This window comes from Chlorocebus sabaeus, chromosome 2 (genome assembly GCF_047675955.1).
Source record: "Chlorocebus sabaeus isolate Y175 chromosome 2, mChlSab1.0.hap1, whole genome shotgun sequence".
In the NCBI taxonomy this organism is placed as follows: domain Eukaryota; kingdom Metazoa; phylum Chordata; class Mammalia; order Primates; family Cercopithecidae; genus Chlorocebus; species Chlorocebus sabaeus.
In genome coordinates this window covers 62,540,032-62,562,320 of record NC_132905.1, presented here as the reverse complement: position 1 = coordinate 62,562,320, position 22,289 = coordinate 62,540,032, and the positions used below count along the sequence as shown (strand labels likewise).

The window sequence follows — 22,289 nt, the reverse complement described above, 5'->3', positions numbered from 1 at the left end:
ATTTGTGTGGATATCTTTCTGGGCCTTCCATTCTGTTCCATTGATCTATGTGTCTGTTTTTTTGACCACACTGTCTTTGATTACTGTAGTTTTATAGTAAGTCTTAAAATTGGGCAGTGTGAGTCCTCCAACTTGGTTGTTTTTCAGAATAGTGTTGGCTGTACTTTGCCATCCCATGTAGAAAAAAAAAAAAATATTTTGAGACAGAATCTCGCTCAGTCACCCAGGCTGGAGTGCAGTGGCACAATCTCTGCTCACTTCAACCTACACCTCCAGGCTTCAAATGATTCTCGTGAGTCAGCTTCCCATGTAGCTGGGATTACAAGCGTGTACCACCATGCCTGGCTAATTTTTGGACATTTTTCATAGAGATGGGGTTTTGTCATGTTGGCCAGGCTATTTCGTTGTTTGAGTTTCTTAACACATTTTGAATATTAACCCCTTATGAGATGTATAGTTTATAAATGCAGGATTTTCTTCCACCCCATAGTTGTCTCTTCATTCTCTCCATGATTTAGATCTTTGATTTCTTTTGTTTTTGTTTTTTCGTTCTCTACATACAGGTGTTCTATATATTTTGTTTGATTTATACCTCAGTACTTCATCTTGGGGGATGCTATTTCAAAAGGTATTTAGTTTATTAAATTTACAATTCTATTTGTTTATTACTGGCATAGAAGAAGGTAATTGACTTTTGTATATTAGTCTTGTGTCCTATGACCTTGCTAAATTATCTTATTTGTTCCAGAAGTTTTTCTTTTGTTTGGTAGATCTTTGGGATTTTCTGTGTAGACAGCCACATCATACACGAATAAAGACAGTTTTGTTCCTTCCTTTTCAAACTGTATACCATTTATTTCATTTCCTAGCAGTATCTAGGACTTCCAGTATGATGGTGAAGATAAATGGTGTGGGAGAGCATTCTTACCTTTTTCTCAATTTTATTAGGAAAACATTCATTCTTTTACATTAAATATGATGCTACATATTGGTTTCTTGTATATATCCTTATTAGATTAAGAAATTTCCCTTGTATTCTTAATATTTTTAGAGTTTTAAAATCTTGAGTGAGCAATGCACTTTGTCAAATGCTTTTTCTGTATATATTGATGCGATCATATGCTTTTGTTATTTAGTCTATTAATATGATGTATTACATTGATTGATTTATAAATATTGAACCGGCCTTCTCTTCCTGGAATGAACCTCATTAATTGTGATATATAATTATCCTTTTTAAATATTGCTGGATTCAATTTGCTGATATTTTGTTAAGGATTTTTACAGTTATGTTTATGAGAGATATTTGTAGCTCTTTTTTTCTTTAATGTCTTTATCTGATTTCGCATTAGAGTAATTCTAACCTCATAAAATGAGTTGGAAAGTGTTCCTTTCTATTTTCTGAAAGATATTATATAAAATTGGTATTACTTCTTCCTTAAATGTTTGGCAGATTTCATCAATGAAACCATATTGTTCTGGTATTTCCTTTTATAGATGGATTTTAACTACTAAATGAATTGGTTTACTAGGCATAGAACAATCTAAGTTATCTCTGGTTCTCCTTAAGTAAGTTTTGGTAGTTTGTGTCTTTCAAGGAATTGGCTAATTTGATCTAAATTATCAAATTTATGGGAACAGGGTTGTCCATAGTATCCCCTGATCATCTTTTCAGTTTCTGTGGGATCAATAGTAATGACCCCTCTTTTTTTCTCAGTGTTAGTAATTTGTGTCTTCTCACTTGCTTTTCCTTGGTTAGCCTGGTTAGGGACTTATCAATTTTATTACTATTTATAAAGAACTAGCTTTTGGCTTTTATTGATTTTCTTTATTGTTTTTCTGTTTTTCATTTCACTGATTTCTGCTGTAATTTTTATTATTTTCTTTCTCCTATTGTCTCAAATTTAGCTTTCTGTTCTTTAGTTTACTAAGGTAGAGGTTTAGGCTACTGATTTTGGAATTTCTTCTTTTCTGACACACATTGAATGCTACAGATTTCCTTTTATGCACTACATTAGCCAAATAACACAAAGTTTTATACTTTTTATTTTCATTTAGTTCAAAGTATTTTCTGATTTCTCTTAAGACTTCTTTTTTGACCCATGGTTTATTGAAAAGTGCACTGTTTAATTTCCTACTATAGTCAGCTATCTTTCTGTTTTTGATTCCTAGTTTAGTTCCTTTGTGATCTGAGAACATAATTTGTATGATTTCTATTCTTTTTAATTTGTGAAGGTGCGTGTGATGGTCCTGAATGTGGTCTGTCTTGGTGAACATTCCATGAGTGTTTGAGAAGAATGTGCATTCCACTGTTATTGGATGAAATACTCTATAAATGTTAATTAGATCAAATTAATTAATAGTGCTGTACAGGTCATCTGTATCCTTACTGATTTTCTGCCTGTTTGATCTATTAATTACTGAAGGAGGGGTATTGAAGTCTCCAACCGTAATTGTGGATTTGCCTATTTCTCTTTTCAGTTCTGTCTGTTTCATGTCATGAATTTTGACACTTGTTAGAAGCTTGAGATGATTATGACTTCTTGGAGAATTGACTCCTTTATAATTATAGAATGACCCTCATTAGTTCTGATACTCTTTCTTATTCTAAAGTCCGCTTTGTCTAAAATGAATATATTAATAGCTACTCTAGTATCCTTTTGATTAGTGTGAGTATAGTGTATTTTCCTCTATTCCCTTACTTAAAAAATTGAGACATAGTTCACATACCATAAAATTCACCCTTTCCAAGTGTACAGTTCTGTGCTGATTAGTATATTCACAAAGATGTGAAATTATTGCTGGGCATGGCAGCTCATGCTTGTAATCCCAGAACTTTGGGAGGCCAAGGCAGGTGGATCACTTGGGGCCTGACCAACATGGTGAAACCCCATCTCTACTAAAAATACAAAAATTAGCCAGGCTTAGTGGTGGGTGCCTTGTAGTCTCAGTTACTCAGGAGGCTGAGGCAAGAGAATCAATTGCTTGAACCCAGGAGTCAGAGGTTGCAGTGAGCTGAGATCATGCCACTGCACTCCAGCCTGGGCAACAGAGCAAGACTCCATCTCAAAAAAGAAAGAAAAAAAAAAGATGTGAAATTATCAACACGAATTCCAGAAACTTATAATTACCCCACAAAGAAATCCATACCCTTTAGCAGTTACTTCCCATTTCCCCTTCCCGGAGACCCTGGCAACCACCAATCTACTTTATGTCTCTATGAATTTTCCTATTCTGGACATTTCATATAAATGCAATCATATGATGTGATTCTATATTGTGTCTGGCTTTTTTCACTTAGTGTAATGTTTTCAGAGTTCATCCATGTTCGTCCAAGCAATCCTCCTGCCCCAGCCTCCTAAGTAGCTGGGACTGTAGTTGCATGCTACTGTGGCCATGTATCACTACTTCATTTCTTTTTATGACTGGATAATATTCCATTGTATGATGTCATATTTTATTGCATCATCCCATTTTGTTTTTTTATCAGTTGATGAACATTAGGGTTATTTTCATCTTTTGGCTCTGATGAACAAGTCTGCTATGAACATTGATGTATGAGTTTTTTTGTGGATATATGTTTCAAATCCCTTAGGTAAATACCTAAAAGTGGAATTGTTGAGTCATATGGTAGCTGTATATTTAACATATCAAAGAATCACCAAACTGTTTAACAAAGCAGATGCACAAAGCGGATTTCATATAAGTAGACTCATATACTTTTTGTCCTTTTGTATCAACCTTATTTCACTTAACATAATAGTGTTTACAAGATTGATCCTTTTGCAGCATCTGTCAGAATTTTATTCTTTTCTATGGCTGAATACTATTTTATTATATGTATGTACCACATTTTGTTTAGTCATTTTTCTGTTGATGGACACTTGATTTGTGTTCCATCTTTTGGCTATTGTGAAGAATGTTGCAATGAACATTGGCAGGCAAGTATCATAGTCCCTGTTTTCAATTCTTTGCACTATAAAGCTAGGAGTGGAATTGCTGGATCATATGGCAATTCTATGTTTAGCTTTTTGAGAAACTAGAAAACTTTTCTACAGTGACCGCACCCTTTTACATTCTCACCATCAATGAACAAGGGTTCCAATCTCTCCACATCATTGCCAACACTTGGGTTTTTTTTTTTTCTTCTTTTTTTAGTTGTTATTTGTAAATAGCCATCCTCTTAGGTATGAAGTGGTTCTGATTTTGTATTTCCTCAGTGACTAATGACGTTGAGCATATTTTCTTGTGCTTATTGGACATTTGTGTATCTTCTCCGGGGAAATGCTTATTCAAGTCCTCTCCCCATTTTTTAATTGGGTTGTTTGTCTCTTCATTGTTGAGTGGTAGGAGCTCTTAATATATTCTAATAATTATATTATTGATACATAATTTGCAGATGTTTTCTCCCATTGCATGCATTGTCTTTTCACTCTCTTGATAACAACACTGGATGCACAAAAGTTTTTAATTTTAATTTTTTCTTTTATTGCTCATGCTTTTGCAACTGCTGCCAAACCCAAGGTTGTGAAGGCTTACATCTATGCTTTTTTCTAACAATTTTATGATTTTAGCTTTTACATTCAGGCTCTAATTTATTTTGAGCCAATTTTTACATACGGAGTGATGTAGGAACCCAACTTCATTTCTTTTGTTCATGGAAATCCTGTTGCAGCACAACCTGTTGAAGAGACTATTCTTTCTACACTGACTAGATTTAACACACTGATCATAAAACAATTGCCATATATTTTATGGGTTTATTTCTGGACTTTCAATTCTATTGCACTGGTCTATATGTCTATATATTGGTTTATATAACCTTATGTCATTATCATACTGTGTTAATTACTATAGCTTTATCATAAGTTTTGAAATTGAGAGTGTGAGTCCTCCTACTTTGTACTTCTTTCTACATGTCTCCTTATAAGAGGGTGACAGAAGGAGATTTGATACACAGAAGAGGAGGAGGTGACATGACCAGAGAGGAGGAGATTGGAGTGATTTGGCTACAAACCAAGGAATGCCAGCAGCTACTAGAAGCTGGGAGAGGCAAGGAAGAGATTCTCCTTATAGAGCCTTAAGAGGGAACACAGCCCTGCTGACACCTTGGTATTAGCCCAGTGATTCTGATTTTGGATTTCTGGTCTCCAGAACATTAACAGAATAAAATTCTGTTGTTTTTAGTCACCCAGCCTGTCCTAATTTGTTACAGCAGCCTTGGAGAACTAACACAGATTGAGTATGTCTTACCTAAAATATTTAGGACCAGAAGTGTCCTAGAGTTTTTTTTTGGGGGGGGGGGCATGTCTGCATATACATAATGAGATATCTTGGAGGTAGGACCCAAGTCTAAACACAAAATTCATTTATGTTTCATACATACCTTACACACATAACCTGAAGATAATTTTATACTATATGATATGGTTTGGCTGTATCCCCCCATCAAATCTCATCTTGAATTCCCATGTGTTGTGGGAGGGACCTAGTAGGAGGTAATTGAATTATGGGGGCAGTTTTTTCCCATGCTGTTCTCATGATAATGAATAAATCTCATGAGATCTGATGGTTTTAACAAGGGGAGTTTTCCTGCACAAGCTCTCTCTGCCTGCTGCCATCCATGTAAGATGTGACTTGCTCCTCCTTGCCTTCCACCATGATTGTGAGGCTTCACGTGGAACTGTAAGTACAATTAAACCTCTTTCTTTTGTAAATTGCCCAGTCTTATGTATGTCTTTATCAGCGGCATGAAAACGGACTAATATTATGTACTATGCATATAAAATTATAGTGTAAATTTTGTACTATGTGTATAAAATACACACATATACTGTGTGTGAGTGTGTGTGTGTGAGCATATAAAGTATATAGACAGATGGAGTGTTGCTATGTTGCCCAGGCTGGACTTGAACTGCTGGGCTCGAGCAATCCTCCTGCCCCCAGCCTCCTAAGTAGCTGGGACTACAGGTGCATGCCAATGCAACCAGTTATACAGTATTTTTAAAATTTTGTGCGTGAAACAAAGTTTTGACTGTGTTTTGCCTGCAGACCATCCCATGAGATCAGGTGTAGAATTTCCCACTTGTGTTGTCATGTTGGCCCTCAAAAAGTTTCAGATTCTGGAGCATTTCAAATTTCAGATTTTCAGATTAGGGATGCTCAGCCTCTACAGCTTGCTTTGTAAATTTTTGCTGAAACCTGGACATGTTGAATAAGAAAATAAACACTGAGGTAAATAGACCTTTAGTGTGAGGATTGATGCTAATCTGGCTAGGAGTTGGGCAGCATTTAATGCTTGTTGTAACTATAAGCATCAGAGACTTCCAATTCCTTTAAGGTCCTTGTTTTCTCTTCTCTTGGCTCTGGAGCTTTCCTTTGTACAGCTCCCCAGAGAGTCTGTGTCTTGCAGCTGTAAGTCACTGTACTCTACTGGAGCCTTATTGGTATGTGCTAGAGTGTGGAGGACAGAGGAATTCCCTAATCCTCTTATTAAGTCTCAATCTTTGGTGGGCCTCTTGCTTCAGGAGTGTGGACTTTAGAAGTGTTTTTCTTCTTCCTGCAGGGGTAGATCTCCCTCTCCTGCCACCACTTTTTTCCTCCCTAGGTGGGACAGGAAGTCTGGAGAGGCCTGGAGTGATGCAGAGCTCCTTTAGCCTAGCGAGGATAGAGTTTCAGAAGTGCCCTCTGCAGAAGTCCTTGCCTCTGGAGATGAGGGAAGAGATCCTGGATGGGCTTCACACATAGCTGTCTTTTGCCTCTCCCTGCTGGGGCCCTGTGGGGAGCTTTCTTAATGGAACTTGGTGAGCTTTCTGGATGAAAAACCTGCAAGAGTGTGAGGTCTTCCCTCTCACGCTTCTGCCTCTCATGCTAGTCTGCACATAGCCTTGGCAATTCATCAGAGTTACTATATAAGCATTCCCACTGACCGACTTAGGCATTGCTCCAGGGAAGCAGAACTTGGGGATCAGATCTATCTGGACTCACCTGACTCTCCAGATTTTTAGGTGGTAGTTTGCTCTGCGACCTCAGTTGTCTAATGGGTTCAAGGAAAGTCACTGATTTTCAGCATATGCAGCCTTTTCTTGTTGTAAGGTCAGGAGTAATGACTTCTGAGTTCTTTGCAAGTCAGAGTTGAAAACAAGAGTCTTCACTGTGGGGAGTTTTAATATCAATCTACTACAGCAAGTAAGAAATATTAAGAGTCACAAAATCATAGGACTATAATCTTGGAATCATAAAGACTTTGGCACGTAGAGTCATAGAGTTTTACAACTGGAGAATCATAAATTCTAAGAATAAAAATCCCCCAGATTGAAAATCTCCATGGACTCACCACTGTTTATAGGACAACATGACATAAAACGATTTTTATGATCTGACCCATTCCGTCTCTCCAGCCTCATTTCTCACCACTTATCTCACCTCCCACCCAAATCCTATTCTCCCTCCCACTCCCCAGCAAACAAATTCCACCCAGGGTTCCAGCCTTGTCCTAACCTACTTCGTATTCTCTGCTGCACCTTGAATATTGCCTGGAACCTAGCAAACCTTCAATGATCATTTGTTAACCTAATTAATAAATAAAGTGGTAAAACTCTCTGCATGGTGTGTAGCACATAGAAGTATTAACAGTGACCTACCTCTATCATCCACATGATTTTTGCCTCATACTCTTCTAAGCATGTCACGTGTATTAATTTTATTTTCATAACTATATGTGATAGTGCTATTATGATTCCCATTGTAAAGATGAGGGAAGTGAGGCACAGAGAGGTTAGCAATTTGCTCAAGGTTACTCAGCTGATAAGCGGCAAACTGTTATAAATAGGTTGTAATTAGCATGAGGCTTCTATTATTTTCCAGGCACTGTGCTAATGCTAGATGCATTAGGTGCGTAATCTCTCATTTCATAATAACTCCCATCTAATGCATGAAGAAATGGAGGTTTAGAGGGGTTAGGCGACTTATCCAGGGTCACACGGATAGTAAAAGCTGGAACGAAAGTTCACATCAGGTCTGCCTGCTCTACCTCACACACATTTTGCTGAGCGGCTTCTGCTGGCTGTATGGAAGGTGACACCTTTGCCCCCTTGTCAAGCCATCCAAGTCCTCTTCCTTCAAGACATAGCTCAAGGATCCCTTGGCTATGAAGCCTTCCCTGGCCTCTTCCCCACCCCGCCCCTAGCTGCTGCAGTCAGCCTTCCTTCTCTGAGCCTCCATATCCCATCCACCTGCCCTTCACACCCCAGTGGAGCCCAGCGGTTAGAAATTCAGGCTCTCCTGGTGGCCTTAGGTTCAAATTCTGGTTCTGCTGGGTGGACCTTGATTCACCCTTTGTGTGACCATTTGAGCTTTGATTTTTTTTTTTCCCCCATCTGTAAAATGGAGATAAGAAAATCAGTTCGCACAGGAGGCTGGGTGAAAGGTGTATAAATCTTAGCCAAATGCTTACTGAAGCATATACTACACTGTATTATAATGATCTGTGTAAATGTTCATCTCCATCTCTTAAGTGGAGGGCAGGAACTGATTCTAATGTATCTCTTTGCCCCTAGCACCCAGTATGGCTTAAAATAGATATAAATAAATGTGGAGTAAATGCATAAAAAAAGAAATAAATGAATCTTAGAATCCTATTCTCATAATTTGATACATAAAACCTAAGGACCTCATGTCACATAACTGCAAAGTTTGAAGGATCTTAGAGATCAACTTCCTGAGGTGTTCAGTCTTTTTGACTATCACCCACAGTTAGTAATATACTTTATATTGCCACCCAGTGTGTGTGCGCATGCCCACACACACACAGAGAAAAGTTTTGGTGAACAGTTCTTGCCTTTTCTATGTGGGATAAACTCACATAATTCCTCTTCTTTTATCTCTCCTCCCCTCACCTCCTATTCTATCTTCTAACTTTTCCCTTCTCCCCCTTTCATTCTTTTCTTTCCTCTCTCTTCTATCTTTTCCATTTAAAAAATTGCTGTTTTAGGTCCACTACATTGATTTCATGCCCCATGAAAGCATTGTGACCTATGGCTTTAAAATCATTTATCTAGTCCAACTAGATTCCTTGTCCAGCATCTCTAACAGGAGTTCTATACTTACACTTCCCTGATGAAAGAAAGTTCCTCCCAAAGATACACAGTTTCGTTGCTGGACAGCATTTATTGTTAGGAAATTCTTGCTTCTCTTAAGCAGAAATGAACCTCTTGTAACTTCCTCATTGGTCCTAGTTGTTCCTATCTGGCTTGCTGGTCTCTCTCTAAGTTATCAAGCAAATCACCTCATTGAGTTTCCTTTTCTTCTCCTCTTCCTACAGATGTGTCCCACCTAAGTGCTGACAACCTACAAGTCCACCATTAAAGCCATTCTTTGGGGTTAAGGCATTGATCTTCACCCGTCATCTCCCATTATTATATCTGCTTGCTCTCAGGGAGATAGGGGTCACTGGGGTTAGTCCACCTGTAGTGGCTGAAGTCTTCATCTCCTGCAGCAGAGAAGTTTGTTGGGATGATGTGAAATATCAAAAGAGAGTTTCTTTAACCCTTAAATCTCTCTTGCTTGTTTTCTTTCCTCAGTGGCTTGGATCTTCCCAGTGAGATGCTCAGTGGGGTTAGCAAATAGCATTTTGGAAATCACAACCAATATTGAAGGGTGAAATAGTATGTTAGCCTTTAACACCTTAGTCTGAATTTTCCCCTGTCAGTCTTTTTCCCATCACTTTAAGATCAGCCAGGGGAGGGGAATTATAGTGCTAGCCCTCTATAGGGTCTCCTCAGGCAAGAGGCAGTAACCAGCCTTCACTCCAAGGTAAGTGTCAGATTCTTAGGACTGAAAGATTCCCTTGACCCTACACGTCCAAACTCTCTTCATTCATTCATTGAACAAGTATTTGTCGAGCATCTTCTTTGTGCTACATCTTGTGCTAGGTGTTGCAGATACCATGGAGATCAAGACAGTCCCCATTCCTGGCCTCCATGGTGCATGCAGTCTAGCAGTAGTGACAGTCACCAATGATAAGAAGGTGTGATAGGTGCTCTGCTAAGGTCAGGAGATGAGGGAGCTTGGAGCAGGGTCTCAGCTCACTGTGTGCTGGAGTCAGGGAAGGCTTCCTGGGGTGGACATTTGAGCTGAGACCTGAAGGACAAGGAGCCTGTGGCTGAGTAGTTAATCTCTCCCTGGCTTCCCTCCTTCTCCCCACCCCCCAGTGCAGACAGCATCAATGCCCCCATCAAGTCATCATCCTGAACTCATCTGGGTCGCTAGTTTAAATCAGTAGTTCTCAAGTTTTAACTCAGTCAGAATGCTGTTTTGTTTAGTTTGTTCAACTGCAGATTTTAGGATCTCTGTAGGATTCTACATCTGGGGTGGGGCTGTGATCTGCATGTCAGTCCATGGCTCGTATCTTCGGAAATCCTGGTCTATATCAGAATTCCACGGTTTTGGCCTTTACGCTTGACTATTTGATCAGTTTCTGAAGGAAAGAGGAAAAGGAAGTTCAGGAATGCCAAGGTTATCTTTCTGGGATTGGTGAGTCTGGGGAGGCATTGGGAGGGTGGTGTTGGTGAGAGCAGGGACTGGGAGTTCTCAGAGGGGTCCAGCAAGGGCCCTTGGTCCTGGCACCCAACAACCTGGGGGACCTCCCACCAGCCATGTTGTGCTCCTGCCTCACCTCACAGCAGTAGACCAAGGCACATGGTAGCACTGGCCACATAATTAGCAGAGCATGTCCAGAATAATTAAATGTTTCAAAACAGTAACAGCAGAGTAGTAAATCAAGTGCGGGTCCCTCTGAGAGTGGGGCCCTATGCAATGCAGGGGTCAGATAGCCAGCAGGCTCAGCAGTGGGGTGAGTGGAGCCCCGGCCCAGACTGAAACTCCTGGGTACAGGAAATGAAAGCAGGCCTGTGAATATTCAAAGAAGAAGGATCCTTAGAGATCACCTAGATCAGTTCCCTCCATGTCCAGCTGTAGAATCCAAAGCCCAGAGAGATGGCCCAAGCTCACCCTGCAAATTGGTGGCAGAGCCAGATCAGAATCCCAGCCCCAGGACCTTCCTTCCCCCTCTTCCTCTCCCCCGATCTCTTCTTTCCCGAGGTGGTTTCATCCTATGCAATGTCCATGTGGAAACCATCCACAAGTTGACAACTTGCAAATATCTATCCCCCATCTCCATCATGCATCTCTCCCCCAGCTCCAGAGTCCTGTGTCCAGCCATCCCCAACTGCAGTGGCCTCTTGCTGCTGCTTCTCCCCTGCTTCCTTGCTTACCCACCTCCAGTCTGTCCCTCCTCCAACACACACATACACACAGCCACCAGAGTGTGAGTTTGCAATCTGCGACCTGGATCCTGCTCCGGTACTGCTCTCTGCCCAAGGCATTGCACACAGATTATACTCCTACCTCATCAGCACACAGCCTCCAAGATCAAGTCCTGCAGTTTCTCCCATGACCATCTGTCCCCTCACTCTGCTCCCACCAAGTGACCTTGCTGTGGCTCACGTATGCCCAGCTCATGCCTGCCCTGCAAGTGCATTCCTCTCTTTGGAACATTCTTTTCCTAGAACTCCCTGTGACTTCCACTTCCTTCATTCAGGTCTCAGCTCATAGGCCCCTCCCAGAAAAGGCTTCCTGTGCACATGGTCTAAAATATACCCTCGCCACTCTCTATCCCCTGCCTTCTTTATTTTTCTTCTTACCAGTTAACCTCCCTGGAATTATACTGCCTAGTTATTCCTTTGTTTTTACTATCTTGCTCACTGCTCACTTGCTCAGTGCCCCAAATGATGCCTGCTACATAATTGGCACTCTATAAAGAACTGATGGAGGAATAAGTAAATCAATAATCAAACAAATTGATTTAACACATGCATGATCAGGGGCTCTTCAGTGTCAGGGGCTGTGCAAGGCAGTGAGGTCTCAGACATGGAGCAAGTGGACAAGGAAGGGTTCCTGTCCCCAAGGAGGCTGATCATTGTGTTGGGGAGACATGGACCTGTGTTCGCAGGAGGCTCAGAGTGACATGTGCAGCTTGTCGAGGATGAGTCTAAGAAGATGGGGTGAGGGTAAAAGATCCATGGGTCCTTGGAGCAAGGAGTTGGATTTTAGGGGTATCAATGTCCTTTTTTTTGGAGACAGAGTCTTGCTCCGTCCCCAGGCTGGAGTGCACTGGCAAGATCTTGGCTCACTGCAAGCTTTGCCTCCCGGGTTCAAGCGATTCTCTTGCCTCAGCCTCCCGAGTAGCTGGGATTACAGGCGCATGCCACCATGCCTGGCTAATTTTTGTATTTTTAGTAGAGATGAGGTTTCACCATGTTGGTCAAGCTGGTCTCAAACTCCTGACCCCGTCATCTGCCTGCCTCGGCCTCCCAAAGTGCTGGGATTACAGGTGTGAGCCACCGTGCCTGGCCCAATGTCCCTTTTCTGAAGAGCTAGCAGCTCTCTGTCCTTTCTGGTCCCTCAGCCTGTTAGGCCAGCACGGGGGCCCATATTCATGATGAGGGCTCTTAGGTCCCCAGCTCCTATAAAAGGTCATGCTATTAGAGTAGGTGACAGCCAATTCTTGCCAGTGCTAGAATAAGGAAGGAGACTGACGTGACTCTACTGAGAGGAAGCTGAGCCTTACGCAGTGGATGTACAGCCCAGCCTGGGTGAGCCCTGTGGGTAACTTGGCATTCCTCAGGCCATCCCTTGGAAAACTCCATCTTCACCACTTCCCCTTTAGCCTTCCAGCCTCACAAGGCAGGCTGCCCATGGCTGCCCACCCACTGCAGCTTAGCCTGGGTGTCGCCAGTCTTCTCCTTCTGTGTAAATGGTATGATTAAGCTGGAGGGCAGAGAAAGGAACCCTAAAAGAAGCCCACTTCCTCCAGGAAGCCTTCTTTGCTTTCTCAGTGGGAGTGCTTCCTTCTTTCCCTTGCCCTGTAGCACATACCTTCCTCCTAGTTTGTTTATCCATGGGTCCATCCATCCACCCATCCATCCATCCACCCATCCATCCATCCAACAAACATTCATCCAGCACTTATTTACACTAGTGAGCAAGAACATGGTCCCTGTGCTCCAGAGCCCACAGTCTAATAAGGGAAAGAATTATTATGCAACTAGTTTCAAGTTAACAATTTAATTATAACTGTGATAAATGCTCTGCAAGAGACGTATTTGAACCCACGGGGAGACATTAGGTAGAAAAGACTTCCCTGATGAAGGAATGTTTCACCCAAGACCTCACTGTCTGCTATGGTAGCCAGTAGCCACATGTGACTATTGAGCCCCTGAAATGTGGCTAGTGTCACCAAGGAACTGAGGGTAGATGAATAATTTTATCAAAATAAAATAACTATTCTGTGTCAGGCCCTGTTAAGGCCAGTCCAAACTAGTCTGGTTGAAAATACCAACAATTACGTCTAGTTCAGCATCCACCTCCTCCCGTCACCCCAGCCCAATGCTGCCCCCAAGTCCCTGCTGAAGGATCTGGAAGGGATGGAGGTAAAGCATCCTTTTGTTCCTCCTCCTTTCCCTGAATTGGGTCTGTCTATCATCTGGTGTGTTAGGGCCTGCGAGGGAAGATGGAAAAAGAGGGACCTTTTACCCAACAATGCTCTGTTCACTATGCTCTGTTCAACAATGCTCTGTTCACTATGGCTGGACTCTGGAAGCCAGCTGCCTCCTAGGGCACAGGTGTGGATTCCTAGGAGGATCCTGAATGTGTGCATGCATGCATGCATGTGCGTGTGGGTGTGCCCATGTGTGTATGCTGTGGGGGTACACAGTCTGCTGCACAGTCTCTCTTATGCATGATCTGATCCAGGTTCACAGCTCCCCGCTGGAGTCCATGCTGCAGTCTCTTACTGCTAGGCCCTCTTGCCAGTGGTCATCTCTCTTGAGTGGGATGCTCTAAGCTCAGCTCCCTCCTTTCAGTGGGGATCTCTCCATGGACCTCACCCCCTTGCTACTCTGCAAGGAGGAAGCTTGAGCTGCTGCCCTGCCACCCCGTCCCTCTACCCTGCCGTCTCTTTTCAGTTCCTTTTTCTCTTGCTCAGGGAAACATCAAGGTGGATCAACAAATTCACTGTTGCTTCAGGAGACACCTGGAAAAAGAGAAGCCAGCCTCCCCCTCCTGCAGGCACCCAATATCTAGGAGTCATTTTAGGGTGCCTTGCTTGGCTGGGTGGTGGTGGGGGGTTGTGAGGTTAGGGGGAGTTTCTGTAACAACCTCCCCCAGGCTGACAACTCCTCTCTATCCTCTCCCTCCACTTTAGCTGAGCGTACAGACCCCAAAGAGATGGGATGGCCAGGGAGCAGGCCAGGCTTGGCTGCTTTGTAATCATACCTGGCCCCAAAGGTTCATTTGTTATTACCGAGTATCTATTCTGTGCCCGGCACTGTGTGGCTGCTGGTTACAGCCATGAACAAAAATCAGTAGTCTTCAGGGCAAATCATTTATTTTTCATGAGGGAAGTGGATAAAAACGAATAAGTATACATCAGGGCTAACCACTGGAAAGCCAAGTAATGCAGGGTAAGGAAATGGAGAGACCAAAGGGAGAGGCTGTTTTCATAGGGAGGTCAGGGAAACTAGTGGCTGTGTTTCAAATTCATGTTTCCCCCACTTGGAGCCTAGTAGACAATTCTGGGCCACGGGTAATCCGTGCTGCCATTGTGCAAGCCTAGTGAAGCCGTGAGGCAAGGGTTGGGGTTCAAAGTCTAGAGTCTTTCTTGGTTGCACGTGGTTGTGTATGTCAAGGCTCACTTCTCAACCCTCTGGACCCATGTCTGATCCATTCTGCATTCCCAGAAGCCATGTCTGGGTCTGGGACAGGGCAGGCTTTTGATGCTGCTTGTTCAGCATGGAGGAACCTTCAGGAGAAGGGACATCAAGGCTCAGCCTATCAGAGGCCAGCTTTGTGGCTTGAAGCTTGAGGCAGAGCTCAACCACTTCCCTGTCTTGCTCATGGGGAATCCGAGAGGTTGGAAGCCAGTGAAAGGCTCCAGATGCCTCGCTGGCTAGACACCACAGGCCTGAAGGTTTGGGGCTTGGAAGGCGGCCTTGGCCACAATGACCACTTCTCTCACTGTGGCTCAAGCCTCTGCTCCAGGCATGGCAGGGAATGGGGTGGGGTGAGCAACTGGGAAGTATAAGGTCTGCTCCAGGCTGTCAGAGGCTGGTCAGTGGCTCCTGGGCTCTTTCAGGGCCTTATCCAGTGGTTGTCACCGGGAACAGACCAGGAGCACTGTGAGTCTCTCACCATGGCTACCACACCTGGGTGGGCCCTGGGCTCCCTCCTGCCCACCCTTCTGCTGGGACTCACAGGTGAGTCCTGATTCCTGTCCAGAGAGACCCTCAGGGCAGGCAAGGAGACCCCCAGGAATGACCAAATCCAGCCACCGTGTCTTCCTGAAGGGAGACTGAGGCTCAGAAGACGTGACCGAACTGTTTTCCTGCCAGTCAGGTGCTATTTTTCATCTTTTCTTCAATGTAGACCTTGTGGATAAAGGGAGTTGGTGGGAGCCAGGGGATCAGAGGAGGAAGTGACCTAAGGGTGAGGGGCTCAGGGGAGGTCAGGAGGTAAAAGAAGAGCCCACCTCCCAGTTTTCCTGATGTCAGCTCTAGTCTGGGTGGCTACCTGTTCTGGATCAGAAAGGGTGTAAGGGTGGAAAAGACAGAGAGAAAGAAAGAGAGAGATAAGTCGCCAGAGTGATGGAGCCTCCAGCATTGGAGGCATGGAAGAGTCCTGGACCCAAAGTCAGACTGGCCTTCTTACCTTCCTTCCTTAGCCACTGATAGGCTGTGTGACCTTGAGCAAGTCATGAGACCTTTCTGAGTCTCTGTTTCCTCTTCTGAAAGTGGGGACAATAATACCAGCCTCCCATAGCTGGGATGTGGAGGAAAAGAAGCATACACAGCTGAAAGTGTTTTCTGAACCACATGGTGCTGTGTGCAGGGTGGGTGATAAGGGCAGAGCACAGTTCAGAAGGTTCCAGAGCTGTGTGCTAAGAGGACGAGTTCCTATGGCCTCTTGCGCTGCCCTCTGCCTGTCATCCTGCTTGTCATTGGTTGTTTATTTGCCTTTACCCCGCACCTGACCAGATGCTTCTCAAGGGTAGGGTTTTTGTCTGACTCAGCTCTGTGGTCTCAGCACCCAACTCCTGACCTGGTGCAGAGCAGGGGCTCAGGGAATGCTGCGAAGACTTGGGGAGGTTCCTGCTCCAGAGCTCTGCAGGGCTGTCCTTAGGAGGAGGGGTGAGTCTCATCCTGCAGTTTTCCTGGAAAAATTCTGGGAGACAGGTCTCAGGTTATACCCCAGAAGCAGGAAATATTTTGTCATAGTCCTAGCTGTGTGTGAGGGTAAATGGAGCTGCTTTTCATGGAGAGCGCTCCCTGTCACTGGAGGTAAGCAAGCAGACGACAGGGGTCTAGTGAGGTGTTGATGGGAGGGACCCGAGTAGGAGGGCCAACCATCCCTGTTGGGGTGATTCTTGACTTTACATTCAAGTCCTTATAAACTTACATTCACAGTGGAAATCCTGATTCATCACCATTCCCTTCCTATCCCGACTCGGTCCTTCTCCAGTTCTTCCCATCTCAAAGCGTAGAGCTACCACCCACACAGCTGCTCTAGAGAAAACCTGGGAATTGTTGATCCATAATTCATTCTGTGCCTCACCCCCTATCCTGCCCGTCACTGAGTCCTGTGGGCTGTATCTTCCAAATGTGTCTCGAGTCTCCTTTTCTCTCCACCCTAGTCCAGGCAACCATCACCTCGGCCTGGAGGCCTGTACCAGCTTCCCCACTGGTCTCCCTGCTTCCATTCCTGCCACCCTCCTTCCCATTCTCCACACAACCCCAGTTATCTTCTAAAAAATGTACATCAGACCACTTTGCCCCTCTATCAAAGTCTTGTCTGGTTTCCCATCACTCTCAGAATAGAATCAAGATTATCACCATGGTCCCCAGGCTCTTCTCACTCTGGACCTCTTTGCCATGACACTAGGGTCCTACAGACTTCTTGGTTTCTCAAGCCCACCAAACTATTCCTGCCCGAGGTCCTTCTCTCCTGCTATCCCTGCTGTCTGGAATGTCCTTCCTCTGTCCCTTCCCATGGCTGGCTCCTATTCATTCCTCAGTTTCAGCTTAATGATATGTCACCTCCTCAAGGAATTCTTCCCCAGCTGCCCTTCTAGAATAAGTCCTCCCCGTATTCTCCATCTGTGCACTCTTTGGGTTTCCTTGAGGGCATTGGGCTCAGTCGTAATCACATTTGCATTTGCTTGTTTTCTTTTGATCAAGTGCTGATGTGCTGCCTAAAGATGGAACCAGATACAGCACATAGTAGGTCCCCCGGGCCTGACACAGCTCTGGTGCCACTGGTGCCTGTGGGGTGTGTCCCACCCTCAGTGTGTAGTCACAGTTGCTCTTTCCTTAGCTGGACAGCCCTTCATCTCTCTGACTGGTCCATCTCAGAGGACAAGCCCTGGAGACTCGGTGCCTTTCAACTGTACTGCTGGTCCCTTCAACTCCAAGGACTTCTCCCGGGACTTCAATGTTACCTGGTTGAAGGACAGTGATGAACATCCAGCCTCAGCTCAGCGCCTGGTGCCTGACAATGAAGGCAATGACTTCATCACCAGCAAGGCATGGGTGACACTGACCCAACAGGATGTCTCATCTGAGATCACCTGTGAAGTCACCCACAGGGCCCTGTTAGAGCCCCTGAAAACAACCATGAATCTCTCCCAAGTGATCCGAGGTGAATGGGCAGTCGGGTGGGGTGGACATTAACCCTGGAAGCATCCAGCTTTCAGGGGTTTTGCCCAAAGCCTCATTTCATAAATGGAGAAATGAAATTCTTCATTGATTTCTGATCGTGTGTATTGTGGTTATAAGTGCAGGTTCCAGGGGCTCACTGTCTGGGTTTTAATCCTAGCTGTGCCACTTTACAACTTGTGGGATCTTGCAAGTTATGTGACTATTTAATGCCAGTTTCTTTGTATAATAGGAATAAGATGAGGACCTACTTCATAGGTGTCCTGTGAAGAGTAAATGAATTATTCCTTATAAAACACACATAACAGTGCCTGGCATGCAGTAACTTACTTATGAATGTTTCATCTTGTTATTATCTGGTCCCAGATTCCCTTTCTAAACATCTTTGTTCTATTAATGTCATTGTTACAGTTTTTTAATTAAAATGTTTATTATTCATTTAGTAATAATGAATAGCCACTGTATGCCAGACACTGTGCTCAGTGCTGGGGATGCAGCAACGAGCAAAATAAAGTCTCCGTCCTCATGGGCATCACCTTTTACTAATTCTTAAAATTACATTTTCTGATATGAAATACTTCAAAAACACAGAATATGGCAGACACCCCTGTATCCTTACCCATATTTAATGAATATTAACATTTAGCCCTATTTGCTTTACATTGTGCATACAAGAAAAAATTCTTTACAAAAAGGCGAGAGACCTTGAGGCTGGTCCCTGGGAGAGGAAAGCATGGGTGGCCACAGGCAGGGGCTGATTTCACCAGATCTTACTTCCTATTCCTCTGTCTAGTTGTCCCCACCCTGAAGATCACCACTGAAACCTCTGGGACCCGTGTACGTGTGCAAGACAGAGTGAATCTCACCTGCCACGTCCTCCACTTCTATCCCGCCCACCTGCGACTCACCTGGATGGAGAACAGGCGCATGATCCAGACCCTGGCGTCCCCTCAGGCCACCAGAAACCGAGATGGGACATACTCTCTGGAGCACACGTGGCAGGCAGAGGTCACGCTGGAGGAGCGTGAGTTTGCTTGCTGGGTTGTCCACGATGAGCAGCCCCCGCTCAAGGCCAATGTCACCCTGCAAGGCCAGGTGCACAGGCAGGGGAAAGGTGGGTGCAGCCTCTGACCCAGCCCCTCTCGACATCCCCTGTGGGCAGCATGGCTGGGGAGGGTCGGAGACTCAGGGCGGCATCAGGTGATGGTGAAGGATGGAAGGATACCCTCAGCTGGTGATACAACTCTCACGCATTCGCCCCCAAACTCCACTCCTAATGCCTTCCTCCACACCCTCCCCAAGAAGAAAGGGTGGGACTTCTTTTCCCTAATTCCATGCATTCTTGATGTTGAAAGTTCTCCACCTTAACACTTGACTGCAAGAAATGGCAGAGATTAAGGACTGCTGAGCACCAAAGTGCCTTATAGAAAGGCTATTAATCAAGACTGGCACAGTTGAAAGTTTCTGGATGGCACCTTTAAAGAGAGGCCAGAATTCTGAATTCAGCTGGAAAAGAGGGTCTGTGCAGGCCCTTACACGGGGTCAGGACAGGCCCTTATAGTTGGTCAGACAGGTCCTTACAGTGGGTCAGACAGGTCCTTACATGGGGTCAGAACAAGCCCTTAAACAGGGTCAGCACAGGCCCTTACATGGGGTCAGCACAGGCCCTTACAGTGGGTCAGACAGGCCCTTACATGGGGTCAGTGCAGCCCCTTACATAGGGTCAGAACAGGCACTTCCATGGTGTCAGGACAGGCCCTTTGAGTCAGTGCAGGCCTTTACCTAGGGTCAGGGCAGACCCTTACACGGGGTCAGAACAGATCTTCCTCCTCCTCTTCCCTTCCTTTTCCCCCTCACTTTCCTTCTCCTTCCATTCTTCTCTTTTTCCTTGTCCTCTTCACTTTCTCCCTTTTTTTGAGTGGTTTTTTTTTTATATTACCTTTTTTTTTGTTTTGTTTTTACACTTTGATTTTAGGTTCAGGGCCCATGTGCAGGTTTTTATATAGGTAAATTGTGTGTTGGGGGAGTTTGGTGTACAGCCTCTGTTATTTTTTGACTTTTTAATAATAACCATTCTGGCTGGTGTGGGATGGTATCTCATTGTGGTTTTTATTTGCATTTCTTTAATATTAGTGATGTTGAACATTTTTTCACAAGCTTGTTTGCCGCAGATATGTGTTCTTTTGAAAAGTAGCTGTTCACATCCTTTGCCCAGTTTTTAATGGTGTTTTTTTTTACTTGTGAATTTATGTAAGTTCCTTATAGATTGTGGATCTTAGACCTTTGTCGGATGCATAGTTTGTGAATATTTTCTCCCATCTTGTGGGTTGTCTGTTGGTTCTGCTGATAGTTTTTCTGGCGGGCCTTGCCTTCTGGAATCTCCTCTACCTGTGATCTCTCTCACTCTTTCTGTCCTCAAATGATTCTCCCCACAAGAGGGAGCTGTCTGCTGGCAGTTCAGATTCAGAGAGCGCGGGCTGCTTTCCTTTGGTCCAGCTTGGCCCAGCTTGGGAGAATGAATTACCGGTCCAGAGTGGGCCTGTTGGGTGGTGGGGGCAGACAGTGTCCGAGAGGGTGGGTGGAGGTTATTAGGATTGGCCGGGCCTGGCGAACTAGGAGTAAGCCAGCATATGGACTCACAGCTCTGCAGAACCACATGAAGCCAGAAAGGACAGTCCCTTTTGGGCGGTGAGGGTGTTTGCCTCTGTGTACGAGTATTACAGTGCAGGCCACTGCCAGAGCAACGGTGGACGGGTGCCGGACCGGCAACAACAGCCCGTCTTCCCACCAGGGCCTTCTACTTCCCCTTCTCTCTCTCCCTGACGGAATTGGCCTCTATCTGGCTGCTGTAAGAATTCTTAAGGAGAATGATCCCACTCAGCTTTCAATTTCTCCGTGCCGTTTTGTCTGTTGTCCAGCAGAAATAAGAAAAACACTCACCCAGCAGGATACACAGGTCTGGTTGAAAAACTGGAAACTGGTCCTTTCTGATCAGAAGCAAGTTACAATATTTCTTTATTGACTCATGCTGGGTTTTTCTTCTCTTATTTTTCTCTTTTGCCTGCATACAGTCTATCTGGCCCACTGCTGCAACATTAACCCCCTGGGAGCATCCTTTTCATTATACTGGCTCCCCTATGTAGCTTTGTGGGGCCCCATGCTCTGCAGGGGGAAGGGCAGCCCCTTCCTTTTCTGGCATTTAGGCCCCTTTCTATTTGGTGTTAACAAAGCATTGCAGCTATCCTTCCCCAACCTGGCTCATAAATGCCTTCATCAGCACCCTCACCTCTTACGCACTCCCCACTGTGTCTCTGTTCCTACTGGCTGACACCCGTAGAGCATTTACTGCACACTAGGCATCCTCAAATATGTTATCTGAACCTACAACAGAGCCCAGAGCTAGCACGGGGACCAAGGTCTCAGAGGTTCCAAACAACATAGCTGGGGTTAGAATGCAGGCATGTCTGTTCAAAAATTCAATGTGTTTTTCTGCATTTTTCTTTCCTATCCTGCCTGAGAATACAAAGCTTAGTGTTATCTCAAGTCTCTTCTCAAATCTCAATTTTAAATTTCTGATATTTATTTCTGATATTTCTGATATTTATTTCTTCCTGAATTGTGTGGTCTTATTTGTCCATGCCATTCAGTTCTCACAATTGGTACTTAAACTACAAGGGTGTTCTGAAAGTCCCCTAACCTGGGGTTTTATTCCATTTATACCCATCTTCCATGATTAGACTCTCACATCCTTGAAGCAGGGACTGGCTCTTATGTTTCGAGGTGGCCAAACTTCGGAGTCAAACAGATCAGTGTCCCCAGTCATGTGACCTAAGACAAAACAACTCCCTTTCTTTTTTTGAGATGGAGTTTTGCTCTTGTTGCTCAGGCTGGAGTGCAATGGTGTGATTTCAGTTCACTGCAACCTCTGCCTTTCGGATTCAAGTGATTCTCCTGCCTCAGCTTCCCAAGTAGCTGGGATTACAGGCACATACCACCACGCCCAGCTAATTTTGTATTTTTAGTAGAGATGGGGTTTCACCATGTTGGTCAGGCTGGTCTTGAACTCCTGACCTCAGGTGATCCACCTGCCTCAGCCTCCTAAAGTGCTGGGATTACAGGCGTGAGCCACCGCACCTGGCCGCAACTCCCTTTCTGAGTCAAGTTTTCCATCGGTGCAATGACAATTCTTACACCCACCTCAAAGAGCCCTGCTTAAGATTCTTTTCTTTGACTCCTGCCTGGCATCTGGACAATGGGACCCATAGCAAGTTATCTGCAGTGACTGCAGTCTCCATAGTGCCTAGCCTAGAGCTGAGCTGCAAGTAGGACAATATTAAAGGTCATTTAATATAGAACCAACTATATAGAAGTAGAGGCAGCTATGAAGTAACAGAAAAAGGCCTTGACTTGGAGTCAGAACTCCTGGGTTACAATGTCAGTTCTGTTCACTGTGAGGCCCTTGGATGAGTCACTAACCCTCCCTGAGCCTTTTCTTTATCTGTTAATATTAAAAATACGATT

The 22,289-nt window shown here is 44.5% G+C and overlaps 1 protein-coding gene across 2 annotated transcripts in view; it reads left to right on the top strand.

The window, feature by feature from the left end:
- Positions 1-22,289, top strand: part of LOC103215761 (signal-regulatory protein beta-1-like) — a 40,231-nt gene that overhangs the window by 5,224 nt on the left and 12,718 nt on the right. The window contains exons 2-3 of one of the 2 annotated variants that reach the window (XM_073008883.1): positions 17,428-17,751; positions 18,562-18,882. In XM_073008883.1, coding sequence (XP_072864984.1) covers positions 17,727-17,751; positions 18,562-18,882 — 346 coding nt within the window. In that variant the 5' untranslated portion in view covers positions 17,428-17,726. Of the gene's footprint in view, positions 1-9,499; positions 17,752-18,561; positions 18,883-22,289 lie in introns of those variants that run through there. The other variant, XR_012090293.1, reaches the window with a different exon arrangement.